Source organism: Haliotis rufescens, unplaced genomic scaffold (assembly GCF_023055435.1).
Source record: "Haliotis rufescens isolate VD_foot unplaced genomic scaffold, xgHalRufe1.0.p SCAF_11, whole genome shotgun sequence".
NCBI classification, from domain to species: domain Eukaryota; kingdom Metazoa; phylum Mollusca; class Gastropoda; order Lepetellida; family Haliotidae; genus Haliotis; species Haliotis rufescens.
In genome coordinates, this window is record NW_025963791.1 from 8977527 (window position 1) to 9000788 (window position 23262).

Here is a 23262-nt window from a genome sequence, read left to right on the forward strand (position 1 = left end):
GGACATTTCAAGAAGATAGAATTGTGTCTGTCTAAATATGATCGGTAATCGGCGTCAGATGGTTACATTAGGAGAGCGTGGTGCAGCAGGGCTTGGTTGAATAGCGTACTGAGCAGGCACATTGGAGACTCTATAGACCACTTTGTGGACATCTGTTGTCGGCATTCTGCACACGTTGCTCCCATTCTGGCCCGAGAACAGTCGGATTTGATTGGGAATTGTCCCGACGGAGGGCTATCTATCCAAGACCAGATAACGTCATTAGTACGGCTATACTATCCCTCTCGTCACGGTGGCTGTAATTACACTTCACCATGTCGCCGTATCATTCCACGTCGTATTGGTACCAGTGGGAATTATGAGTAAAATCGAGGAAATGTGTCAATTTATGTAAGCAAATATAAGCATAAGAAACTACAGCAGAACGGGCACTTTGATTGATAGTATTTAAGATCAAGGGATCCGCATGCTGGATGTCCTGAAGAATGTGTTGTGGAATTATTAGATATATGTTTGGCTATATGAAGGGGCGGTCGGGTAGGTAAGTGGTTAAAGCGTTCGCCCGTCACGCCGAAGAGCCGGGTTCGATTCCCGACATGGGTACAATGTGTGATGTACATTTCTGGTCTCCCCCGCCGTGATATTGCTGGAATATTGCTAAAAGCGGCGTAAAACCATACTCACTCACTCTCTCTTTGAGAGAAAGAAAGACATAATGTCTTGAAGCAATGATCGAACATTTTGTGTTATCAAATAACACCCCTCCCACCACACCTAACCCCGCCTCACCCCATTTTGATAAATAGTTCAGTTCCGTGGGGACTATTTTGTCATTGAAGTGTTTATCATGATAACTCGTTTTTATACATGCATTTACCTTGCGTTCACTTTCTTTCAGGTTTAAAATCCTTAAGGAGATAACTTTAAGGAATAAACCTAGCCAGGTTCAGGCAGAAGCTCAGCTCAGTCAACTTTTCGAATCAGATGCACGGGTTATTTTATTACACTCAAACACGTGAGTATTTAAATTTCTTTCTCACACTGAGTTTTAATGTTTGCGAGGAGACATGGTTGACCACTGTTTGTTCCTCTAATGGTCGACTTCTGTGTATGTATGTAGTCGGCCAGTAACGCCAGTACCAGTGTGTGATAACTATCGACATGATAAGAAACGTCGACATTTTCGGGGTCGATTTGCCACAGTAAAACCAAATCTCATAATTGTTGGCGATGAATTCAAGGACATTCGTTCACGGTAAACACAATACTGATAACAGTTTGCATAAGCATCCTGTGCCAACGTAACCTGACAGGGTGGAACGCTGCTCATGATGGTAAATTGTGTTCTGGGTTATTTACGGAACACCCTGACTAGTGCTGTCAGAAGCATAATACAAATTCTCTCTAACGCGCTGATTTAGCGTCTAACAACATTTATGGCCAGAATTATGAGGTAGGAAGAACTTCGTATGCCTTTCCCCCCTATCCATCTGATTATATGAGCATCGGTAAAACAATAAACACATATTGTTTACACATGCGAATAACATACTTGGATAATTATCTCAACATTTCAAATCAAAAGAAGAGACATGCATACAAAAGAAGATACATACAAATACAATGCAACAAAAAATCATTTCCAAGCAAATTAGTATTCTCAGACAGACGCAAGGTTAATACTCATGATAGTGTATAAAGATAGGGCGATGGTATCTGTGCACGAAAGTCTGGCACGGAACCAAGCTAATCATCACAACTAAACAACGTATTAGCTCTACATTTTATCGCAAAGGTGGTATTAGGATATGCTGCAATGGAATCCCGTGAGCCAGAACCTCGTTGATACAAAAACCCTCATAGGGATGAAGTCTTTGAGAGGCATTTAGAAGTTGGAAGAACATAAGTACATGGCACATGGCTCTTTTTATCGAACATAAACGATAAAGAATAAAATAAGTTACTATCCATGAAAAGTGTCATGTATCCCCGTAGGGACGTCTTCATCTTTTCGAAGGGCATACCATCGATTCGGTCATGTTTCGTCCATATTGTAAGAATGTATTTATTGAGTGAGTGAGTTTGGTTTAACGTCGCTTTCATCAAGATTCCATTTGTATCACGGCTTGTCAGCTTAATGTGGGATGAAAGGGATAAAGCTCACAGACGTTTCTCACACCTTTGAAACCCACGATCACGGGTATGGTGCCCAGAACCCTGAAATAATAATCCGGGCGAAACGGGATTCGAACCCAGAACCAGAAGGTTTCTGGCGAACCAAGGGACGTAACTCAGCGAATTGAGGTGCCTGGAGCGACGACTGGGGTACCAGTGCCAACATACATGTACATGTATTTAGGTTTTCATTCCCTACATATATTGGCTTAAACTCACGCCATATAAATTAGTTATGCAACGTATCAACATACCATCTGTATTATAATATTTACTTAATTTAATAACGTTTTCATTTTCTTATCGCCTATTGTAATTCATATATATTTACTCAGAGATGTGTATCATTTATAACACCGTTACAGCTATACAAGTAATGTCAACACATCATATCATACTTTTATCAAGATTAGTAATTATAAGGACATATTTTTCAGTCTGCTGCAAATAATAATCTTTTCAATATTTCAGATTAGAAAGTAAAAACATTATGGATTACGCCCGTAACCTTGGTCTTACCACTGTGGACTACGTATGGATATTAACCCAGACAGCGATACCTACGTCAAGATACGCCTCCAGATCCTACCATCTCGGAATGCTTGGTGGGTGCATGTACTAGTGTAACACCTGGTGTTCATTCTGTTCTCAATGTGTTCGTCATAGTGGTCAGTACATGTTGGTGTATCTGCTGCTGACATATTTTTGCCTCTATATGAGGCTGACGCGGTGAACGCCATCTTACGTGTCACGTTATTTGGTGGTCTATAAACTTCAAGATGGATTGCTGTCTGTCCGTCTGTCTGTCTGTCCTTCCGTCCGTCCGTCTAAAGGGTCACATATTGATGTGTAAAAATATAAAATCTTAAAGTGCGATCATTCTTTTTCCACAATTGCGGTCATAAAATTAGTCACTCATAACATATATCAAGTCACATATCATATATCAACATATGGCTTGTACGATTAAGGGATGGTTTCCTATTGATGCAGTAGTTATAGAGCACACACTTCAATGTTCGTCTCTTCAAACAATAATGACACTTCTGTACCACTCATCTGTTTTGTCCCTGTCCTTGTTTGTTGAACAAATGCCAAAGTTCCTCCCATTTTGTCAGGATTAATAAGAAAACATTTCTACCTGCCAGGCACTGTAATGTACATTAGTATTCCCAAGACAGTTAAATGTCAACCTAACTCTTAATTAAATTTTCAGTTGTACTGTCTGATCTTGCCCAGTCTTTACGACGTTATAACGCGGAGTGACACTGACGTAGTATTCATTTGGTTACTTCCTTGTAATCTCCTTGACATTTAAGAAACCTGATATTGGCATATATAACTGTTCTAAATCATACCAAAACACGATAGTTTAGGGTGATGAATCCAATAAAAATAATTATCAGGCTATCGTTACGGATAAAAGTATCTTGCGTAGTATTTTGACAGACATCACATAGATTCGAACAAGTATGTGTTCTATTAGTATCAAGACACCACCTGATAGTGAGTGAGTGAGTGAATAAGGGTTTAACGCCGCAGTCTGCAAGTTCACATCTTTATGATGGTGAACGGTACACAACTGAGTCAGGCAAACAGGAATGGGCCACGAGACATACCATCAGGCTCGTATTCCTTCTTCTATCTTCGCCTGGAAAACCAATGGTTGATAGCATGAAGAATATGTTAACGACCAACGTTATAACATATGACAAGACAGGTAACCTACCTTTCCTTTTTAAGGGTGAAGTGGTGGTGAGGTGTGGTGAATACCCAACGCAGACACAGTATACTGACTCTGAGCCGACCCTTCCTTGTTTTTATTCTCTGAATGTCGAGCGCATTGCGTGCGTGCGTGTGTGCGTGCGTGTGTGCGCGTGTGAGCGTGTGCGCGTGTGTGTGTGCTTGTACTAGTCCGGACTAATGCCGATGTTAAAGTGCCAACCCATCGAGATACCATGCCGCAGTTAAACATGATTACCCCACTAAGACACAATATACTATCTCCAAGCCAACCAGTCCTTGTTTTAGCCCCTTAATGCTGAGCACCAGGCAGGGTAACAAAAAGTACCATATTTTAACGTCTTTGGGTATGACGAGGCCGGGATCGAACCCCGGACATTCCGCTATCCGGGTGGAAGCTCTACCACTAGACCATGGAGGCGGCCGTTACATGTTTTAACGTAATCTGGTACGACACGACCAGGGGATCGAACCACCGACCATCCGTTCTCCGAACAGACGTTCTATCCACTAGACCACAGAGGCGCCTCGGATTTTAGGGAACTACTTTTACGGACTAACTCCGCCAAAGATTAAACATTTTGAAAATTGTAACGGAGCTCCTTTGTTGAGCACAAACTTGATCGAGTTCTTGGAACTTTCGACTGTAAAAGTGTAGTTTAAGTGACGTGCAGAAGCAGCTTCTCCTTCTAGACTCTACAAATTACCGAAAAGCAATATACCAATCAGAGGATGTACTTTATCCGTCTAAGATGTCCTGAGGATGTACGACTAAAGACTCGAAAGGAAGTAACTTGTACCTTGCCTTTCCATATAAGATGAGATTGTGGGATTCTGGATACCTCACAGTCTACGTCAGACAAGATGTGTATCGTGAATCATGTCCCATGTGTATATGGAGACACATATGTTTTCCTATTTGATGGACCTATCTATAGATCTGCCATTGTCGTTTTAGAGCGAGACTTTCACAGTCAAAGTTGTAATCCAATTTCTGTAAGACTCCCTGGAAATCAATATTTTTTTCTTAGAGTTATTTTCTTAATTTCACACACCAGTGTATTTTATTCACAGACAGGGTATTGTAAACACTTTTTCTCTGAACAATTGTTACCATCGCACCACTTGGCAAGTTTTGTGATAGATTTTCACAAAATTACTAATGGTTTTCCTGAAAGCATTCTACAATGAATTTCTTGTTTTCGACGTGTTTACAGCAGTGTATGCGTCTCGTCAGTTACTTAAGCCCCCGCATGTCTTTCAAATGACAGTATTTCACGTCACAGACAAATTATAGGGCTTTAAACAACTGTTTCCTGACGTGTTATTCAAGAATTAACAAAACCTCATCTCACATACAATCACAGCGATCAGAACTTATAGAACGGATTATGAAGGAAGGAAATAATATAAATGGCGGTTCCCAAGGAAACATCACCCGTGTAGAATCTGGTTGACGCGCAGAATTAATATTCTGCTTATCGATGAAATGTTTCTTTACCATCTGATATAGCCACGGCTACATGTATCCTCCAAATTCCAATTGCATAAAGTAAACTTTTTCCAGTTCGTATAATGGCGTTTTTATTTAATAAGATAACATTCAATTCACGCTTGATATGAAACGAGAGATTGATTTAACTTCAAGTATTTTCTAATTTTCCCCATTACTTGAATTGAATGTTACGTCTCTGTACTTGCTTTTTTCGTATTGCATGCTAGAATTTGGTTTGAGAGTTGCAATCGATATCAATATATTTGTATTAATCAATAACAAAACGTTTTGAGATCTCGAAGCACGGCGAATCTTCCAGAAATGACAGTTTGTATATACCATCCCGAATAACTACCATTTGAAAAGGATAGGTGTCACATATTTACAATGATGCTCTCATCCTCCACGTAGGTGTTAGGTAATTACTTTTTTTAATGATTTTATTACTTTTTGGATACACAAACAATCTGTTTACAGAATATAGTTCACATGCAATCTTAAATACATACAAGTTACAAAGTATATCTGTAGATGATAAGTAAACAAACAAAAACTATTACAGTGTCATATTGTTGGGTTGTGCAAGTTCATGGTTTTAAACGAATAGGTGGTGACAGAGAGACCAAAATGTCATGAACTGTGTGTATTAACATTGTGAATATGCCATATTTCTGTCGATGTAATATGAATCGGCTATTTCTTGTTTGATTTGTGGGAAATTTGGTATGGAGTCGGACAAGTTTGATTTTAATATGTTTTGCTTTGATTATGATTTAACACATCATTTCGTTTTTGTTGATATTTACTTTGTCAAACCAAGACGCTTGTGCCACAACAGCAGCAAGTACCCCAAATCATGAAATACATGAACGTCACTTCCACAAGCCAGTGCCGTTACATATAACGTAAAGTTTACGTGAATGTTTACTAAAATGAATTGATCAAAGCACCGCAATGACGTGCCTCTCAGTTGCACTTGTCGGTGACCAAAGGTTAACGTTAGTAATTCTTACTTGAAATAATTACAGTACATATCTTTGCATTTATCTACGGCCATTTACCCAAGGAAGTAAATAGTTAGTAGAACGGAAGGATGATTAAGCGAAGTTTTACGCCACCTTTAGCAATGTTCAACCGTCGTGGATGGGATATCAATGCCGCTCCCCGTATTGTGCCTATATTACAATCAAACTCAGGACTTTGGCGTGACGAACAAACCCTTTAATCCCTATACTACACAACCCAACATGAATGACAGCGCTGGAGTGAGTGAGATGGGTTTTAATGTCGCGTTTGGATATACAGTAAACTACGGTTATAACGAACTCAAAGGGCCTTCTAATTTTAGTTCGTTATAACCGTAGTTCGTTATAAGCATATAAACAGCTTAACTAAAGCAAATAGTCGGGACCAAAAAGTAAGTTCGTTATATCCGTCAGTTCGTTATAAGCGTGTTCGTTTTAACCGTAGTCTACTGTATCACGCATGTAAGGTCGATGTGGGACGAAATACCGATGCAGGTCTTACACAGTGACTGCATTTGTGCCGCTAACAAACCGAGAACAATATCGTGGCGAATCGTGGACGCGACCTCACGATTATAGTTTTTGGGCAGGCGTAAAGACGCATCTGTACACAACAGATTGTTGAGCTTTTGACGACTGGGCCACATTGGCCATTATAACTGTGATAGCACTGGAATTGTTCTGTATTTGAAGCTTAGTGATATGAAACTCGGCGTTCATAACCCCTATGTCATCCATGGTTGAAGCCATTACTCTGTGCGTCATATGATAAACCTAACTTGTATGTGTCTTTCCTAGGTATTACCTACGACCACCAGAAAGACGCCATGGAGACGGCGATAAAAGCTGCTGTGACCGTGTGGGTGACTGGGATGCGGGACATGGTCAACAAGAGAATGATCCAGAAGGTGGACCTGCACCCGAAGATCAACTGTCAGGATGGGGGAAGGATGTTCTGGAATGACGGCGAGATCATATACAAGTAAGTCAAGTGAGTGCTTGAGTGATTTGGGTTAAACGCCGCTTTGAACAGTATTTCAGGTATATCACGGTGTGTCAGTTTGCTATAGGCACGAGCACGGTTGGCAAATGATAATCGTAGTCTGGGCGAATCTTGGATTCCAACCCACGATCATCGTGTCCTGGCAAAACAAAGCAGCGTAACTCTGCACTGGGACCTATCGCGATGTCCCCTGTTGGCCACAAATATTACTTATCGTTATTATCAAAGGATAAAAAATGTCCATTGAGGAGGAGAGAGAGGAGAGAGTGAGGAGGAGAGAGGGGGGAGAGAGAGGAGGAGGATCAAGAGGAGCGAGAGGAGGAGAGAGAGAGGAGAGACAGGAGAAAGCGAGGAGAGAAAAAGTGAGAGAGAGCGAGAGAAAGAAAGAGAGTGGAAGGAAAACTTTGGTGGCGAATGGATCCATGCTATATATCCTAACATCTTGAATATATCAATATATCATACACTGGGTGATCAGGGTGTCTAGGATTGAAAGTAAAGATCACGTAACAGTGCGAAAGACATGATTATACCATTAAGAGGATGAGAATAATCAGGCTGTATACTCTGCGTAAGATTTAACACTGCATGAAGAGTGTTTATGCCCTTGCAAGAACCAGGCTCTCCTGTGCCCATGTTCTCAGTGCCTCTTTTTCTGGGTTAATTACAGTATTTCCCCCTGTAGTTTACTCGACGTATGAGCATACATACTGATAAAAAAAAAGCAAAAACAACGCTAATCGCATTAATGTTTTAAACTGAACATTAATAACTATTAATATCGTATGGACCATATGATTTTCAAATTGATTATTAGTTTTTCTGACAAGAAACTTTCAGTACAAAGGTATTTTGTGTCTTTGTAATGCTTAGGGTCATTAGATAGTCACACTTCAATAATTATTCTACTTTCAAACCATTGTACCTCTGCAGGGAAAATAGAAACAACTTGTGTAATGATCAATTACATTTGTAGGAAGGATTTGAACTGGTTTGAATTTCTTTTTAGAAACAAAATATATTGTGAAATGAAAACTTGTGAAAATAGTTAACTTTCTTTCAAGACTTCCTGCATGTCTCACGAACAGCTATTTTTTGGGGGTAAAATATGAGGAGATTTGTTGTTCTACGAGTTTCTTTCATGAGCTCATTATTAAAAAAATCCCATCTGGTTTAAGGACAGGTCAAAAGCATGTTAGCAGGATGCATAAACAAAACATGCCTGTATCTAGTTTCAAGCACATGACGTTCTCACAAGTCTCTTTTGCGCCCGGTGTATCAAATTCATAGAGGACAAAAACAGAGAATTAGATGTTTAAATGTCAAAAGTTACATGAGAGTCAGAGTGTTTTACCAGCGCTCCATTTATAACTTGACGGAAGATTTCATTGCCCTTAAGAGGCCTTTATACGATGTCATTGCAATGGGAGGTGATGGAACAGCAGTGGAGGCTAATGGTTGCAACGGATTCATATTGTGTTCCAAAAGGCTTAGCCAAACATTACAGCGCAAATTTTTTCTATGGGCGCTTTATCTGATGATGGAATTAACACATTTTCAGTACGTTTCCTAATAGAAACAGAACGTATTATCCACGTCCGCGTGAGTGCTCTTGCTTAATCAATCCCCACATCTAGTATTACTGACCAAGATCAACGTTACCAAATTGAGAAACTGAACCTAATTAAATAAGATGAGCTTTGAAAGGAAACAGACATGTGGGTTTGTAGTTGGATTTACACCAACATCCAAATTATGTAGTATCAATTACTCGATAACTGCGCATGTCCGGTAATTACTCGGCTTTAGGAAGTAGGGATCACCGCGCAATGGACGGGGGCACGTGAGTGTTGTGGAAGTGTTTCCCCAACAAACACCGGGAGCGCTAGCGGAAGTCCGTTTATGCTGTCATTACGAAGTCAGTCAAACATCCCCTGTCTATTGTTAGATGATAATGGTGTGGCTTCAATAGCTACTTTCCGAATTACTGTCATTTAAGAGCGTAAAATACATTTGTTCGTGTTAAACTGGTTTTGTAAACTTTCCTCCCTGCAGAATGACTCGTACTATTGATGTAATATGATCTGGCGCGGTCTTTGTGCACAAGTGTCAGTTACATCGTCATTTTGTAGTTTATCGACCATACTTTAGATCTGAGTTCAGTGAAGGTCGGTCATATTCCGGGCGAAAAGTAAATAATTGTTGTATTGCTTTGTATAAACTGAATTTATTCATATTCCTACGATAACTCTTTCATGGCATGGCAGATTAACTGTAGTCAAATAAAAAAATGTACTTGTATATATGATGGTTTAATATGCATAACATTTCTTAGATGTGTCTAAAGTGAAATCACGGAAAATAACGCTACATTGACTTGAACGATATATCGATTCAACGGAGTTCGATTTGACTTCACCCTGTGTCGATACTATTGCAGTTTCATGAAGAACATCACAGTGACACGGCCTCCGATAATATCGTTCAACAGCTCAGGAGTCCTGAAGTTTACTGAGCTGAAGATTGTGAATCTCCAAGTTCGGGGTACAGGCAGGAAGTGGATAGAGGTGAGCATTGATAGGGATACTTATTGTTACCAGACTGGGATGATTAGTGATTTGAAACCATTGATTTGATTTGAAACCATTGATTATGTTGGAAAATGGGCAATATGTAAAAAAACCCAGTGATGTCACGATAACTGAAAGACATGAATGACAGTTCAGATGAATATTCACTGACCCTTATGAGGTGAAAAACCCTTCTTTCTTGTTTGGGAAGTATATTTCAGTTTGGGAAAAGATATGCACCAACAAAACACTGAGGCATGATAAACGGCGCTCTTGACTGAATGTGGGTTGATAGTAGCTTAATCGCTGAATAGAATTTAGACGTAATGCCACGGGTCCATTACAGGTGAAAATATTTTCGCCGTGTTCTATAAATATATTTCATCATGTTTGTGTTTGTGCATGTGTCAAAATTGTTAACACAGTATGGTCAGAATAGGCCACAACGTGATGGCTCTTGCACCAAGTGTCTTTTCTAAAATCCTCCTCAGCATCTTACCTCATTTCTTGGGGAAAGAATTTAATCCTTCTTTCTCAACTCAGTTTGACACTGCAACGAAGCTAATGCATGTATTTAAGTGCAAATTTCGGCTTGATAAATATATGATCCTCGGATCACACAATGAATTAAGGTTATGGTCTGTGCATTCATATACCACAGTATCGAAACATCTCAAGGCATAAACTCTCCACGGAAAGCATATGTGCCCGACAAGAAGATTCCAGTAATTCTACAGAGACTGCGGAAATAACTGATTTTGTCAAAGGAGCAGGCATCCGCTCCAAATCCTGATTTAAGGTGGCTGCCATTGCGTACACATCTAACCCCTAAGGTTGAATGAGGATGAGTATCGAGACACTAGCTCTGAAGCAGTTGGCGAGCGCTCTTTGTAGAACTGTTTTATGAAAGATTGTACTCTGTGATGGAATAAATATAATATGTCGATCAGCCACATGCAAGAAGTATGTATGTGTTATTGAATCAACAAGGGTATTTGGTGTATTAGTACCGTCAACTATATGAATCTATGGGGACAGTCTGCCATCAGAATTCGTGTTACAAGTACAAAATGAGTAATATAAATGCAATGCTATCTGAGGAGTGTAAGGGGGGAATGACTTTACGAAGTTATAAAAGCCGAATGTACTACATTAATCTGTCACAGGGGTGATGTTACGCGAGACAGAAATCTATCTCAACAATTGTTGGACAATAAAGCAGCCTTCGCCCAAAGAGGTGTTTTATTTAGGAGTTTTCTGATGCCCCACGAGCGTACAGTTATATGTTATGTACTATTTCATTATGAATCTTCAGGGAAATATGGCCTTAATAATCGGTAAATTATGTAGTAACTCATGTACAATGGGTTATATCTTAATAATGAAAGATATGTTTGCATGACGACGAGTGAGTGAGTGAGTCAGTAGGGTTTAACGCCGCTTTGAACAGTGTTCAAGTTATATGTCAGCTTAATGTGGGAGGAAAGCCCGAAGTGATACAGGCCTGAGACGTTAACCACTTTGGTGAAATCCAAGTGGACGGGTGAGGTGCTGACAAACCTAGAAACATAATCGGGTCGAACCGGGATTTGAACCCAGAATCAAAGGTTTCTGGTGTGTACAAGGGACGCAACTCTGCACAGCGAATCGCGGCGCCTTAGACGATTTGGCTATTCATGCCCCCTGCCTCGACAAATCGACCTTTTCCCGCATATAACTACCAGCCTACAGCGGCACCGCAGGACCACATGCAAACAGGAAAGGCTTTCAAATTAGACTGAAAAGCTCGCATGATTGTGAAACGATGTGCTTGTGTATTTCATTTCGAACAATCAATAATATCTGTGATACTCACTACACTGTATCGTGTTCAGTATTCTGGGACACCGTGCAACATGTTACCCATTACGCTTGGTTGACTCTTGACACATTTGACACAATGTACATTTACACATTGTACCATCTGTGACCTCATTTTCTGTGATTTCATTTATTCTCGGATGCCATTTGGTCAAAATGGTCATCCATCTTATATTGATTATAGTTCATCTAAAAGAACCAGAGCGCGTAAGTGCCAGAGGCAATACCTTTGAATTTGTAAAAAAAATAAGTGAATATGGTAACAGTGTGACGACACTTTAAAGGTGACTAACTAATTATATAAAAGGACTGGAAGGCCGTCGATCAGTAATATCTGGTTTACAGACTTCACTGAATTCGATCGTCAAATACCAATCTCATCCCGTAATGATCCTTGTTAAGTTTGCACCATACTCGTGGTCCTAGGAGTCACCAAGGGGGTAAATGTTGTCATGATCAGTTAGCCTTCGCTCCAGCATCAAACTGACACACCGTGATGTAAGTGAAATACTGCTGAACAAAGTGCTAAGCAACTCATCAAAATGGATAATCTCTGTTTGGTATGACTGTAGGGGCGGTCGAGTAGCCTAGTCGTTAGGGGTTCGCTCGTCACTCCGAAGACCCAGGTTCGATTCCCGACATGGGTACAATGTGTGAAGCCCATTCCTGGTGTCCCCCGACGTGATATTGCTGGAATACTGCTAAAAGCGGCGTTAAACCATACGCACTCACTCACTAGTATGATTGTATATTATCGCGGGCTCTATATTATCGCAGTATCGGTACATCTCGTAATCCACGGCCGCTGTCGACTGTTTACTTATGCAAATCTAAGTGCGATATCCCATCTCTTGATCGAATACAGGACTCGTTGCGGTATGTCTCAGCTACTCGTTGGTATACATGAAACTGCTGTTATGATGGTTTCTAGAATGTTTTTGAAGTGGAATCACCTCTACCTCCATTCGAAATTGGTTAGATAAGAACACATGTGTTTGGACGATGTCCCTTGACTCAACCTAGGTCGCATGCATACTGATTGTGAATAATCCCAAACAGGAAGTGATGTAAACCACATAATCCACACGTATCACGTCAGAAAATAGTGACACCGCGATATATAGAGTTACCCGCCCTTGAGTCCCTAATGAAAATCAGCAATTGATGTGTCATAAAGGTTGAACAAAGAACAAGAAACATTTCGCGTACGACATATTTGGTAGGCTATTAACTGTGTGCCATTATGATCCATAAAAATTAACTACCGCAGTAATATGGCGTACTTCATAATAAGAGTGACGCACCCCATCATGAGGTATTTATGATAATGATTCACTGTAAACGTCTTTTAAAATAAATATTATTCAAATCTCTTTTAACTTTGAAGTCACAGAGAGTGAATGAGACGCAATAACAATCTGGACCTTTCTGTTTATAACTTTAAAGCCTCTTATACGTGTCATAGAGTAAATATTCTATTACGTACTTCTAGAATATCTTTCTCTGTCTTGTCCTTAGGTAGGCAAATGGACAAAAGAGGGATTGGTCATGCAAGACATCACGTGGCCAGGGGAGGCAGCATCACCCCCTGCCGGCAAACCAGATCGCCCGTTTGTCCGTATCGCCACCCTGAAGGAAGAACCGTATGTGATGTACGGGGAGCCCAATGGCGACGGCAAGTGTCAGCTGGGAGCCGTGCGCTGTGACATCTTTAACAGGGACGAGAAGAAGAGAAAGTGAGTTCATCAAATAACTGATGCTTGGAATTCCTGAAAATATGGAAATAAAAATAGCCGCAGAACATATCATCTGTCCAAGTACTCAATGCTAATACTGGCGAACCATGACAGATCATTGTGTCCAAATGGGACGTAGTGCTACCATTCCACAGGATCGTTTGTATAGTCGTCCATTTATCTAATGTTTTCATGGAATATCTGTTCAGGGAACCACGAGTTCGATATACAATGTTGTATGAACCGACATGAAAAACATCACCAGTAATGCAGCAAACATAACAGAAAGTAACTCACATGCCTGTTTTAATGAAGAAGCAATGTTACTGAAAACAACAGAACACATACATCTTCAATTATAAAAGAATTCCATGTATTCCCTTGTTTGATAAAGATATATATTTATATATCCTTTTGAATAAAGTTGATTTCATGTATGCCACGGCATGCATGCGAACAGGGTATTGCTATTTGCAAATACATTTTAAATCATGACGGTATTAGTGTAAATGTCCATGTTTAAACAAGAGACATCATGCACGACTTGAACGTACTGACTCTTACAGACTCACCAACACCACGGTGGAGAAATGCTGTAATGGTCTCAGCATCGACCTTCTTATCGATCTCAGTCAACAACTGGACTTTGACTACCATCTGTTCGAAGTTGACGACGGTCAGTGGGGAGCCATAAATAGCGTAAGTAGTGTATAACCGATACCTCATTCGCTCTGGTCAGTCAACTCTTGTACGTAATCATGCCAATACAAAGTTACAGAGCTTTGCTTGGGGCACGGGTGGCCCAGTCGTCTAAGGCGCCGCGATTCGCTGTGGAAAGTGGCGTCCCTTGGGCACGCCAGAAACTTTGATTGTGGATTCTAATCCTGGTTCGTCCCGATTATGTTTCTAGGTTTGTCAGCACCATACCCGTGCACGTGGGTTTTACCGTGGTAAACGTCTGAGACCAGCATTACTTCGGACTTTCCTCCCACATTAAGCTGACACGCCGCGATATAACTGGAATACTGTTAAAAGCGGCGTTACACGCTCACTACACCGCTTTATATTACTGATACAACGTAGGTAAAATATCCAAGTTACTACTGGAGAGATGTCATCAAAAGTATTTGTTGTCAGAGAAAATTATTTTTGTCACTTCTTTTTTTATAAGCAGTCTATTATTTTCTCGGAAAGGAGGAGACTTGTTTAATTTGGAGAACCCTTAACACACTTTATCTTTCAGATTATCCAGTGAATCTATACATGTGCCCCAACGAGTGGTTATAACCATTTGCTACCGCAGAAAAATTATTTTGACACAAATTTAATATAATTATACATATACAAATAATTTTTCTGTGGTACCGAATAGTAAAAGCCACTTGTTGAGGCACATTGCCATGTTGCAAGTTGCCGTGTTTCAAGAAATACCAGATTCGCCTTGATTGATGAAGTTTGATCACCAAGGACCATTCATGTGCTCGTGGCTTACTCTTTCGCTTCCATAACCTAAATTAGCTGACACACGTGGTATTATTGAAATATTTAAGATCTTCACTCACTCATGAACAGATACATATACATGACACATTCCATTTACTTGAGCATGACCTGAATAAATAAACACACTCACATTATCGAAACACTTCAAGCATATTGTTATTACAAATATGTATATTCAAATTAACAATCATCCTCGACAGAAACATTTTGCAATCAGCTGATATCAGTGTGTATATGGTTGCCTCCAGGTCACTGGGGAGTGGAACGGTCTGATCAAGGCACTGACGGATCAGAAGGCCGATATGGTCATCACGTCGCTGAAGATTACACCGGAGAGGAACTCTGCAGTGGACTTCTCAGTGCCGTTCCTGGAGACTGGAATCACGATCATCGTATCCATCAGGGAAGGGGCCATATCCCCCACAGCGTTCCTCGGTGAGCAGGAGAGAGTGGTTGGAAGAGGAGAGGGTGGGCATGGGAACGAGGTGATGAGGGAAAGGGCTTCTAGAGTGTCAGTAGCTACTGTAGAAAGGATTAATTGTTTCCCGCAAATCGAAATATCCAGTTTGTATGCAACGAAGGAATTATTCAAGGTGGTATTTTCAGAAATTTACATTTGCAAGTTTTTTGTAACAACGAACTGCTTTGACTATTTCAAAACGAACCAACAGAATTCAACATGTAATTTCGGTTAGGCAGTTCGAGTTCAAGTCGATGTGAAGTGTTGAAGACTACAAGAGTTATTTAGAAAACTCTCTGAACACTATCATTTCACAGTGTCTTATCTGTTATCAGGTATCTCTAGAAAGTGATGAAACACAAACCTCAACAGATAGTTTGTGGTGGAAATAACGATTGGTGACTATAACAGTCGTTAATTTATCACTTGTTCAAGGCCATACTCCCACTTTCAGAATTAGTTTTAAGCCAAGGAATTCTATGCTTGTGTTTACGAACTATACATCAAAAGAGTATATATAAGACGTCCAGTGTTCGTAAAGTTAACCTTACAAATAAAATTTTGCATGGTAGGGAGTGAGGGTGAGGTATTGTTAAAGTCAAGATATATCTTCGGTCACTGCTTAGTGACACATGATTGTAAAAAAAAATAATTTGTTTTTATAGAAGGAGGAGCCCAACAATGTTTATGTTTCACAACTCAAGACATGACGTCAAGAATGTCCAGCGAAACATGTCTTTTTTAAAACCCGAGGCAAAATTAGTTGTGCCTGTATTTCCTGGAACAAATTATCATTTTCAAAACAGGACAGCTCCCCACTCATGAATAACAAACAATGGTCGGTCTCATGTTTGTGTTTAAGGACCGGATATAACAAGCTCAGTGAGGTCGTCAAAATCAATTAGTTAGCACTAAGGTATATTACTAATTGTAAAGAAATTGTTACGGAAATTATTAGAGATGTTCACATGGATTAGAACTAGACTTCATTTCAAGACATGCATGTTGTGAACATATAACAACACATTTTTTTACCATATGTTCGGACTGTTTTTATCCATATATCCTAAGACACTCACCTTGCTCATGCTGAAATACGTATTAAGTTAAATGCTTCATTAAATCTCAGTGATTCTAAAATCAGCTTTTTCGACACACTATAGCTTCACGTCAACATTTTGTGCTGTGTACCGTTTTGTGTTACTGTTAGCATAGAAGGGTCATTATACATAGAATACCGTGTTTACAATTTTTGTACATATAACTCACCCAAACCAAAATAGAAAATGTTTTAACTAATATAAGTTTTTAAAGTATTTGCGTTTTGTGATGCACATACTCTAAAACATAACATCTGTATCTGTATTTTTTCTGTATCTATATTCATGAAATCAGACTGAGTATTTTTCTTGCAAATAGCCAGTACCGGAGAAGAAGACGACCTGCTATTAACTTACTCGACTTACATTTCAGAACCATTTGATGTTGCATCATGGGTATTTATCGTACTGATAAATATTCATGCAGTGGCAATTGGGCTGTACTTCTTTGAGAGGTACACCCCTGCCAATCCTGCATTTACTGTGCACAGGGAACGTAGCCCAGGTAACCTGGACAACCATCTACATGGTGTTGTTAGTCTTATATGTGTCTATTGTTTGGCTTCTTTTGGAAGGGTCTTCACTGCATTATCTGGATCTATCGCTATGTTTTTAAAATCTTGCCCTTAACTCTGGATCATACAAGGAAAAACGCCAATAGGGTCGAAAAACCATGAGTCGTGTAATTTAGAACTTATGTATATCTTCGGAATGCTAATATCCAAGTGATTGAACTTACTCGATTGTTCTTCAACCTATTATTTGTCGATACACTGTATTCACTTTTGAATACATAGACAAAATAATAAGCTGAGTCAATACCTATTACCGTTCTCCTTCAAGGCTGATTATATGTATCAGCCTCGACATTTTTTTGTAGTCAAGGCACCTACATATACCAGACAAGACGTTCCCCTTGACTAACATATAGTCTGTCAAATCTTTTATTCCACAATACATTTTCCTTTTTCAATATTAAACAAAAACCTTTTTTCTGATGCTGAGTTTCATGTGGAATAGCTGCTAGAGCTGGCTGTACAGGCTCTTATATAAACCTAGATTGGTTTTGTTTTCATAAAATACATATATTCAACAGTCTTGATACAGGGCTAACGTTTCCCGACATCTTTCATTCACACCATGGATAATAGAATTGAATTAATTTCATGTTTTAATTGCGACTATTGATCCTATACTTTTGAGAAGAAGTTTGTATTTGAGACATCTGAGTGTCATGGATCCAGAGTTAAGTGCAAGTGACGTACACCATACACACAAAGGTATTGTAGTTCATACGTCACCAAACACTCCCAACTTCACCCTCTTCGTTCAAACCCACGATTATTATTCTTACAAAGCATTTCACAATACTCCTCCTCCTGCTAAAGATCGTTTCGTTGATTTTAAGGTGTTCTGTTTCTGGCTTTCAGAACCTTACGACTACCCATCTTGGTGCTTAATTCTCGTGTTCAGTGTTCACGCAACTGGGGCATCTATTTTCATATTCGAGTGGCTGAGCCCATATGGGTTGAACCAAGGATTGACCACAATGAGAGGTAACTGAGGTAAATCGTCAGCAGTGGCGTCACGGGCTGTGGGCCTAGGTCAAACTCATGAGAGATTTTACGAGCGCATCCAGCTATTGCTGACTTCGCACTCGGGTTCATTGGGAAAATGCACAGATTTGCCAACGTTTATAATTATTTAATTAATAGCCAACAAACGCGTTAAGAGATTTCACTTACAATTCCAGCTGACTTTGTGCTGAGGTAACAGCACAGAGTAGTTAGCGAATGTTATTTAACGCCGCAGTCAGGAAAACCAGTTACTGCAACGATCCATGTATTCGGGACCCGATACCAATTTATTCGACTCTCACTATACAAGTGAGGTCCTGGGAAGCTATCGGGAATAGCCACAGAAAAACATAACAGTTAATTGAGCACAATGTCCGTGTGTCCCTCCTGTCAAGTCCACCTGGTTGTGGTGTTGTATTCTGACTGTTTACACCTGGTTGTTGGATATACTGATTGCATTGTTCTTTATTATATTATATTTGTATTGTATTATATTTCTTGAATTGTCCATTTTGGACTTCGCCAAGCCAAACTTGGGCTCTTTTTTTCAATTGGGTGCAATTCATGAGGCCTTCATGCCTGAAAGCGTCCTCATTAACTTACCCTAAAATTACCATAATGTGTCCTTCTTAGCCCTACAACTAAAAGTTTTGAAATTATTTCAAAATATTTTTCCTTGGCTGAAAAGCATTTTGTAAACACCTTTTATCAGAAACAATGCATAAATTTAAAACTCCTGTGATTAAGTTGTCATTGTGAATACCAAAACCATCAAGATCAGAACTTGAAGTCACGTTTAAATCCTTTTACGTAATTTTTGTGTCAATCGACCAAACTAATTTTTATGTAATATAATCAGTATACCTAACAGCACTCTGCGTGTGTCGTCAACCTTATTTCCTATGCGGTCATATATGCCGAAATTGGAGTAAATCATTGTATACTAACATGATGTTAATATGAGAAGGCTTCGAATTCTGTATTGTGACAGACTGTACGGTTGTAATTTGCCGTATTGATTAATATGTGTCATTACATTTTTTAACAGGGTTTATTGATTTTAAAGCATAAGCCAAAGCTCGTCATAATTCTAGTGCAGTACGATACGAACATTTTATAGGTGGTTAATATTGGTTTCACAGTGTGTATTACGCTTTCTGCGATCGTCATTAGTATTAAGGGACACTTCTGAGCATCCTCAATATTTCCAGGGTTCGCATTTCGGTAAACCTACACTAACCCCTGTATCATTCCCGTGGTTCTTGCGATCGCAAATTACCCGCTCTTGATTTTCAATCAAAAGTCAACATAAGGGAAAGTGTAAGGGAGATAACTCGTATTACCTAGAAATCAAAGTTTTGATGGACATGAAGACATCCTTTTCGTCAAAAATAATGTTGGGGCTTTCTTTGGCGTGTTAGTCAGTTTTTCAATGTCGAATTTCTCGCAAACTCGATCACAATCAATGGTATTAGCCAACCCAACACTGAGGCTGGTTTGTAAGTCGCATTCTTACTGGTACGTTAGACCTTGTAGCGGAGGGAATAGATTTGGCAAATGGAAGTAAGGGCGGGTAATTTGAGTGAGTGAGTGAGTGAGTGAGTGAGTGAGTTGGGTTTAACGCCGCTTTTAACAGTAGAGAAACATTTGATTTAATAACTGTGATGTTTTTTCCTGTAGTGAGGACACCTGTACTCCACATTTATTGTCTTTCTTCTAGACCACAGGTTTTCTCTATTCCGGTCGTTCTGGCTAATATGGGCCATGCTGTTCAGTGCCGCAGTTTCCACAGACACTCCAAGGGGCGTCTCCAGCAGGTTCTTGGCCAACCTGTGGGCTCTGTTTGCGCTTGTGTTCCTGGCCAGCTACACTGCCAACCTGGCAGCCTTCATGATCACCAAGGAGGAGTACTATGATCTGTCCGGTATCCAGGATTGGAGGGTGTGTATGCAAACAATGAAGTGCTCCAGAATGTAACACTGTAATATTAAAGATGACATTAGTGAGCTGGCTGAACGTGTGTCATCGTACCCCAATGGCAGTATGCAAATAACAGAGGAAGGAAAACCCGAGAATGATTGCATGAGCAACAGTCCACGCAATCGTGGTTCTTTACCACCTATCAGCCAAACCACCCAACCTTCTCTCCCGATAAAGATGGGATTAGGGGGTTTAAGCGTTGAACTTAACCATTTAACATCAGTTGATGACAACCTAGCGTAACAATCAAGAACTACCACACATTGTAGCCATCCAACCCTCGTTGTAGTCAGCCCTTTAAGAAAGCATGGAACACAGGGTACTAACGTGAGGAAATTAGAAACAGTGACCACATACATTACATTAAGGGACTGCTATATTCAGTATTCTTTGAAGTATGAGACTATGTTCATGCATACATCAGTCAAATACATCCCAAACAAGTTCTACAGCAGATAAACATAACTTGTAGATAAACATAATGTGCGTTTTTCTAGGTGTCCTAAGCTCGTTAAATGCATTGGGTGTTGGGAATATATACTACGTTAAACGAGGCATATTTCTATCTCGAAGCTATTCGCACCTTCAGAAATTGGTACTCATATTCAATATGCCGTTTATTACAAAATTTTGCATTGAAACATTCTTGCTGATAGATAATTTAGCATCTAGTATAAAACAAACGCTGAACATCTTGGAGCTAATATTTTACTTTTGAAACACGATTTCTCACACCATAATTTCCTGCTTGTAGAAAATGCTATAACAATTCTTTGGATATCTATTTTACTTTACACTTGCCAAACAGATCGGTCTAGTATTCAACTGGTGCCTTGTGATAGTTTGGGGTTTTAAGTTTTTAATTTATTTTTTTGTTTTCGTGGCGACAAGTTGGACTTATACTGAAAATGAGGGTGGTGCTCGTTTCCGGAGCGGAACTCCCAACACTGTTGAATATTTCGAGATGAAACTTGCTATACAGATCATTCTTGTGGTGAATAGTTACCGTTTGATGATTTGCGATGTTTAGTGTATTCATGTCTTGGTTTTCATGATGACAAATTTGACTTACACTGAAAATGAGGGTATGTGCTCGCTTCCGGAGCAAAACTCCAAAACCGTTGAATTTGTCCTGATGAAACTTGTTAATTGGTGAACTGGTGCCTTTTGATGATCTAGGATTTAGGATATTGGAAAATACTGAACAGCGTTATGTTTTTCTTCACCGAACTGAAGGTATCCAATAGCAATTGATCAAAACTGTGGTATAAGTAGCTAAAGTCCATTTCCGAGTTGAACCAGATCGGTGTGTGTGTGTGTGTGTGTGTGTGTGTGTGTGTGTGTGTGTGTGTGTGTGTGTGTGTGTTGTATGTCATCACCTGGAGACTCTTGGTTTTGGTTGAACATCGTTTTGAACAATATGTCAGTTATATCCCAGTGTGATAAAGGTCTTCGAAGTTAACCACTTTGCCGACCACATCAGCAAGGGTATGGTTCTGACAAACGTATATTAGGGCGAAATTAGATTCGAACCCACGGTCATAGGATTTTGGCATGCCTAAGGGACGCAACTCTGCATAGTGAATTTGGGCGCTTTAGATGACTGGGTCATGCTACCGCCCGTGCAATGAGATGGATAGGTGGTTCAGCAGAATGCATACTGTAGCATATGTTCTGATTAACGTGTAATATGATGGTTTCATGACGACAGCTGCAAGACCTTTAAACAACGACGTGTGAATATTGACAGTGATTACCATACGTGTATATCAAGCGGACTTGTCTTCTGTAGACAGTGCAGCCAGGACCACGTCTAACGTGTTACGTTGTAAAGTGATAAGACAGTTCCAGACGGGTTTGGCACTGTTGGTAGGGGAGCTAGGTATACGATAACTGTTATTTGGAAATCCAGACGACGAGGGTGTATAATAATATTATCAGGCATACGAGACACTTAAGGGAGGCAATGCTCAATGTTAATTTCATTATGGCTATACCTTCGTGTCGGAATGTATTCAAGCATGCACACTTATGGAATGTGTTGGTGGTAAGCTAACGGTCAGACGGTCCAAAATTGTATTTTTCGTTTGTTTCTTTCGCATGTCGAAGAAGGTAAAACTAACTTGATTTCTTTAAGCATATTCATAGAATAACATATAGGAGATATGATAATATATAGAGATGAATAAAATTATTTGGCTGTTACTTTAATAGCTTCATGAATAAGCATTGACTATTTGATCTCGCTTGACAGTGTCTATGACCATAACATATCAAATGGATAACATTAAATTTTGCATATTCCTCGAGGCACGGCCCAAATCGTCGCTCAGCGCTGCATTACATATTGTGTTATATATTCGCTCAGCGTGGGTGCGCGCTCCGGTGCCCAAATCATGATCTTAGGCAGGAAACGTCTGGTTTCCTTTTGCTGGAAACCTTCCCATTTTGGCTACGGGGGCTTTACCGGATACCTTCATAACCTGTCAAAAATTAGGTCGTACAATTTGTTGGATTAACTGTGAAGGACATGACAAAACATAGGTTAATTACCACAATATTGAATGCCGTTGAAGGGATCCACAGTATATTCGTATGAACAATTTCTCCCTGTTTTGTTACTTGTAAATTATGAACATTTAGGTATGTCAGACAGCACTATACATATGCATGTTTCATCACAGTGACCTGAATGCTGGTTAATTGAGTATTATTTACATAGGGCTAAAAAGTATCAAGCATTGCGGATAGGATAAACGCTCACAAGAATAATATGAAATAAGTGTCCATGCCAGATAATATATATCCAAATAATTGCTATAGCATTAAATATTGGTGTGATAAATCAGGTTTCTCCTCCAACGACAGGGCGAATAAATTTCGTAAAAATCCCCTGTCCTGCATTGCTGTCTTTTCAGAACTATTGTGCTTGTTCCTTCGCATATTTAAGGATTAGTTATACATATCTGAATATAGCTATGATATAGTTTCATTCCCATGTGGTATGCATATTTGGCCTAATGGTAGGTTACAAA

General features: G+C 39.7%; 1 protein-coding gene across 4 annotated transcripts in view; it reads left to right on the top strand.

Annotated features, from left to right (window-relative positions):
* LOC124146379 (glutamate receptor ionotropic, NMDA 2A-like) overlaps positions 1–23262 on the top strand; it is a 208535-nt gene that overhangs the window by 178493 nt on the left and 6780 nt on the right. For 3 of the 4 annotated variants that reach the window (XM_048392187.1, XM_048392188.1, XM_048392186.1), the window contains 9 exons: positions 899–1015; positions 2647–2780; positions 7237–7420; positions 9882–10008; positions 13390–13607; positions 14174–14306; positions 15359–15545; positions 17044–17175; positions 19968–20188. In XM_048392187.1, the coding sequence (XP_048248144.1) occupies positions 899–1015; positions 2647–2780; positions 7237–7420; positions 9882–10008; positions 13390–13607; positions 14174–14306; positions 15359–15545; positions 17044–17175; positions 19968–20188 (1453 nt within the window). Of the gene's footprint in view, positions 1–898; positions 1016–2646; positions 2781–7236; positions 7421–9881; positions 10009–13389; positions 13608–14173; positions 14307–15358; positions 15546–17043; positions 17176–18100; positions 18227–19967; positions 20189–23262 lie in introns of all 4 variants that reach the window. The other variant, XM_046516646.2, reaches the window with a different exon arrangement.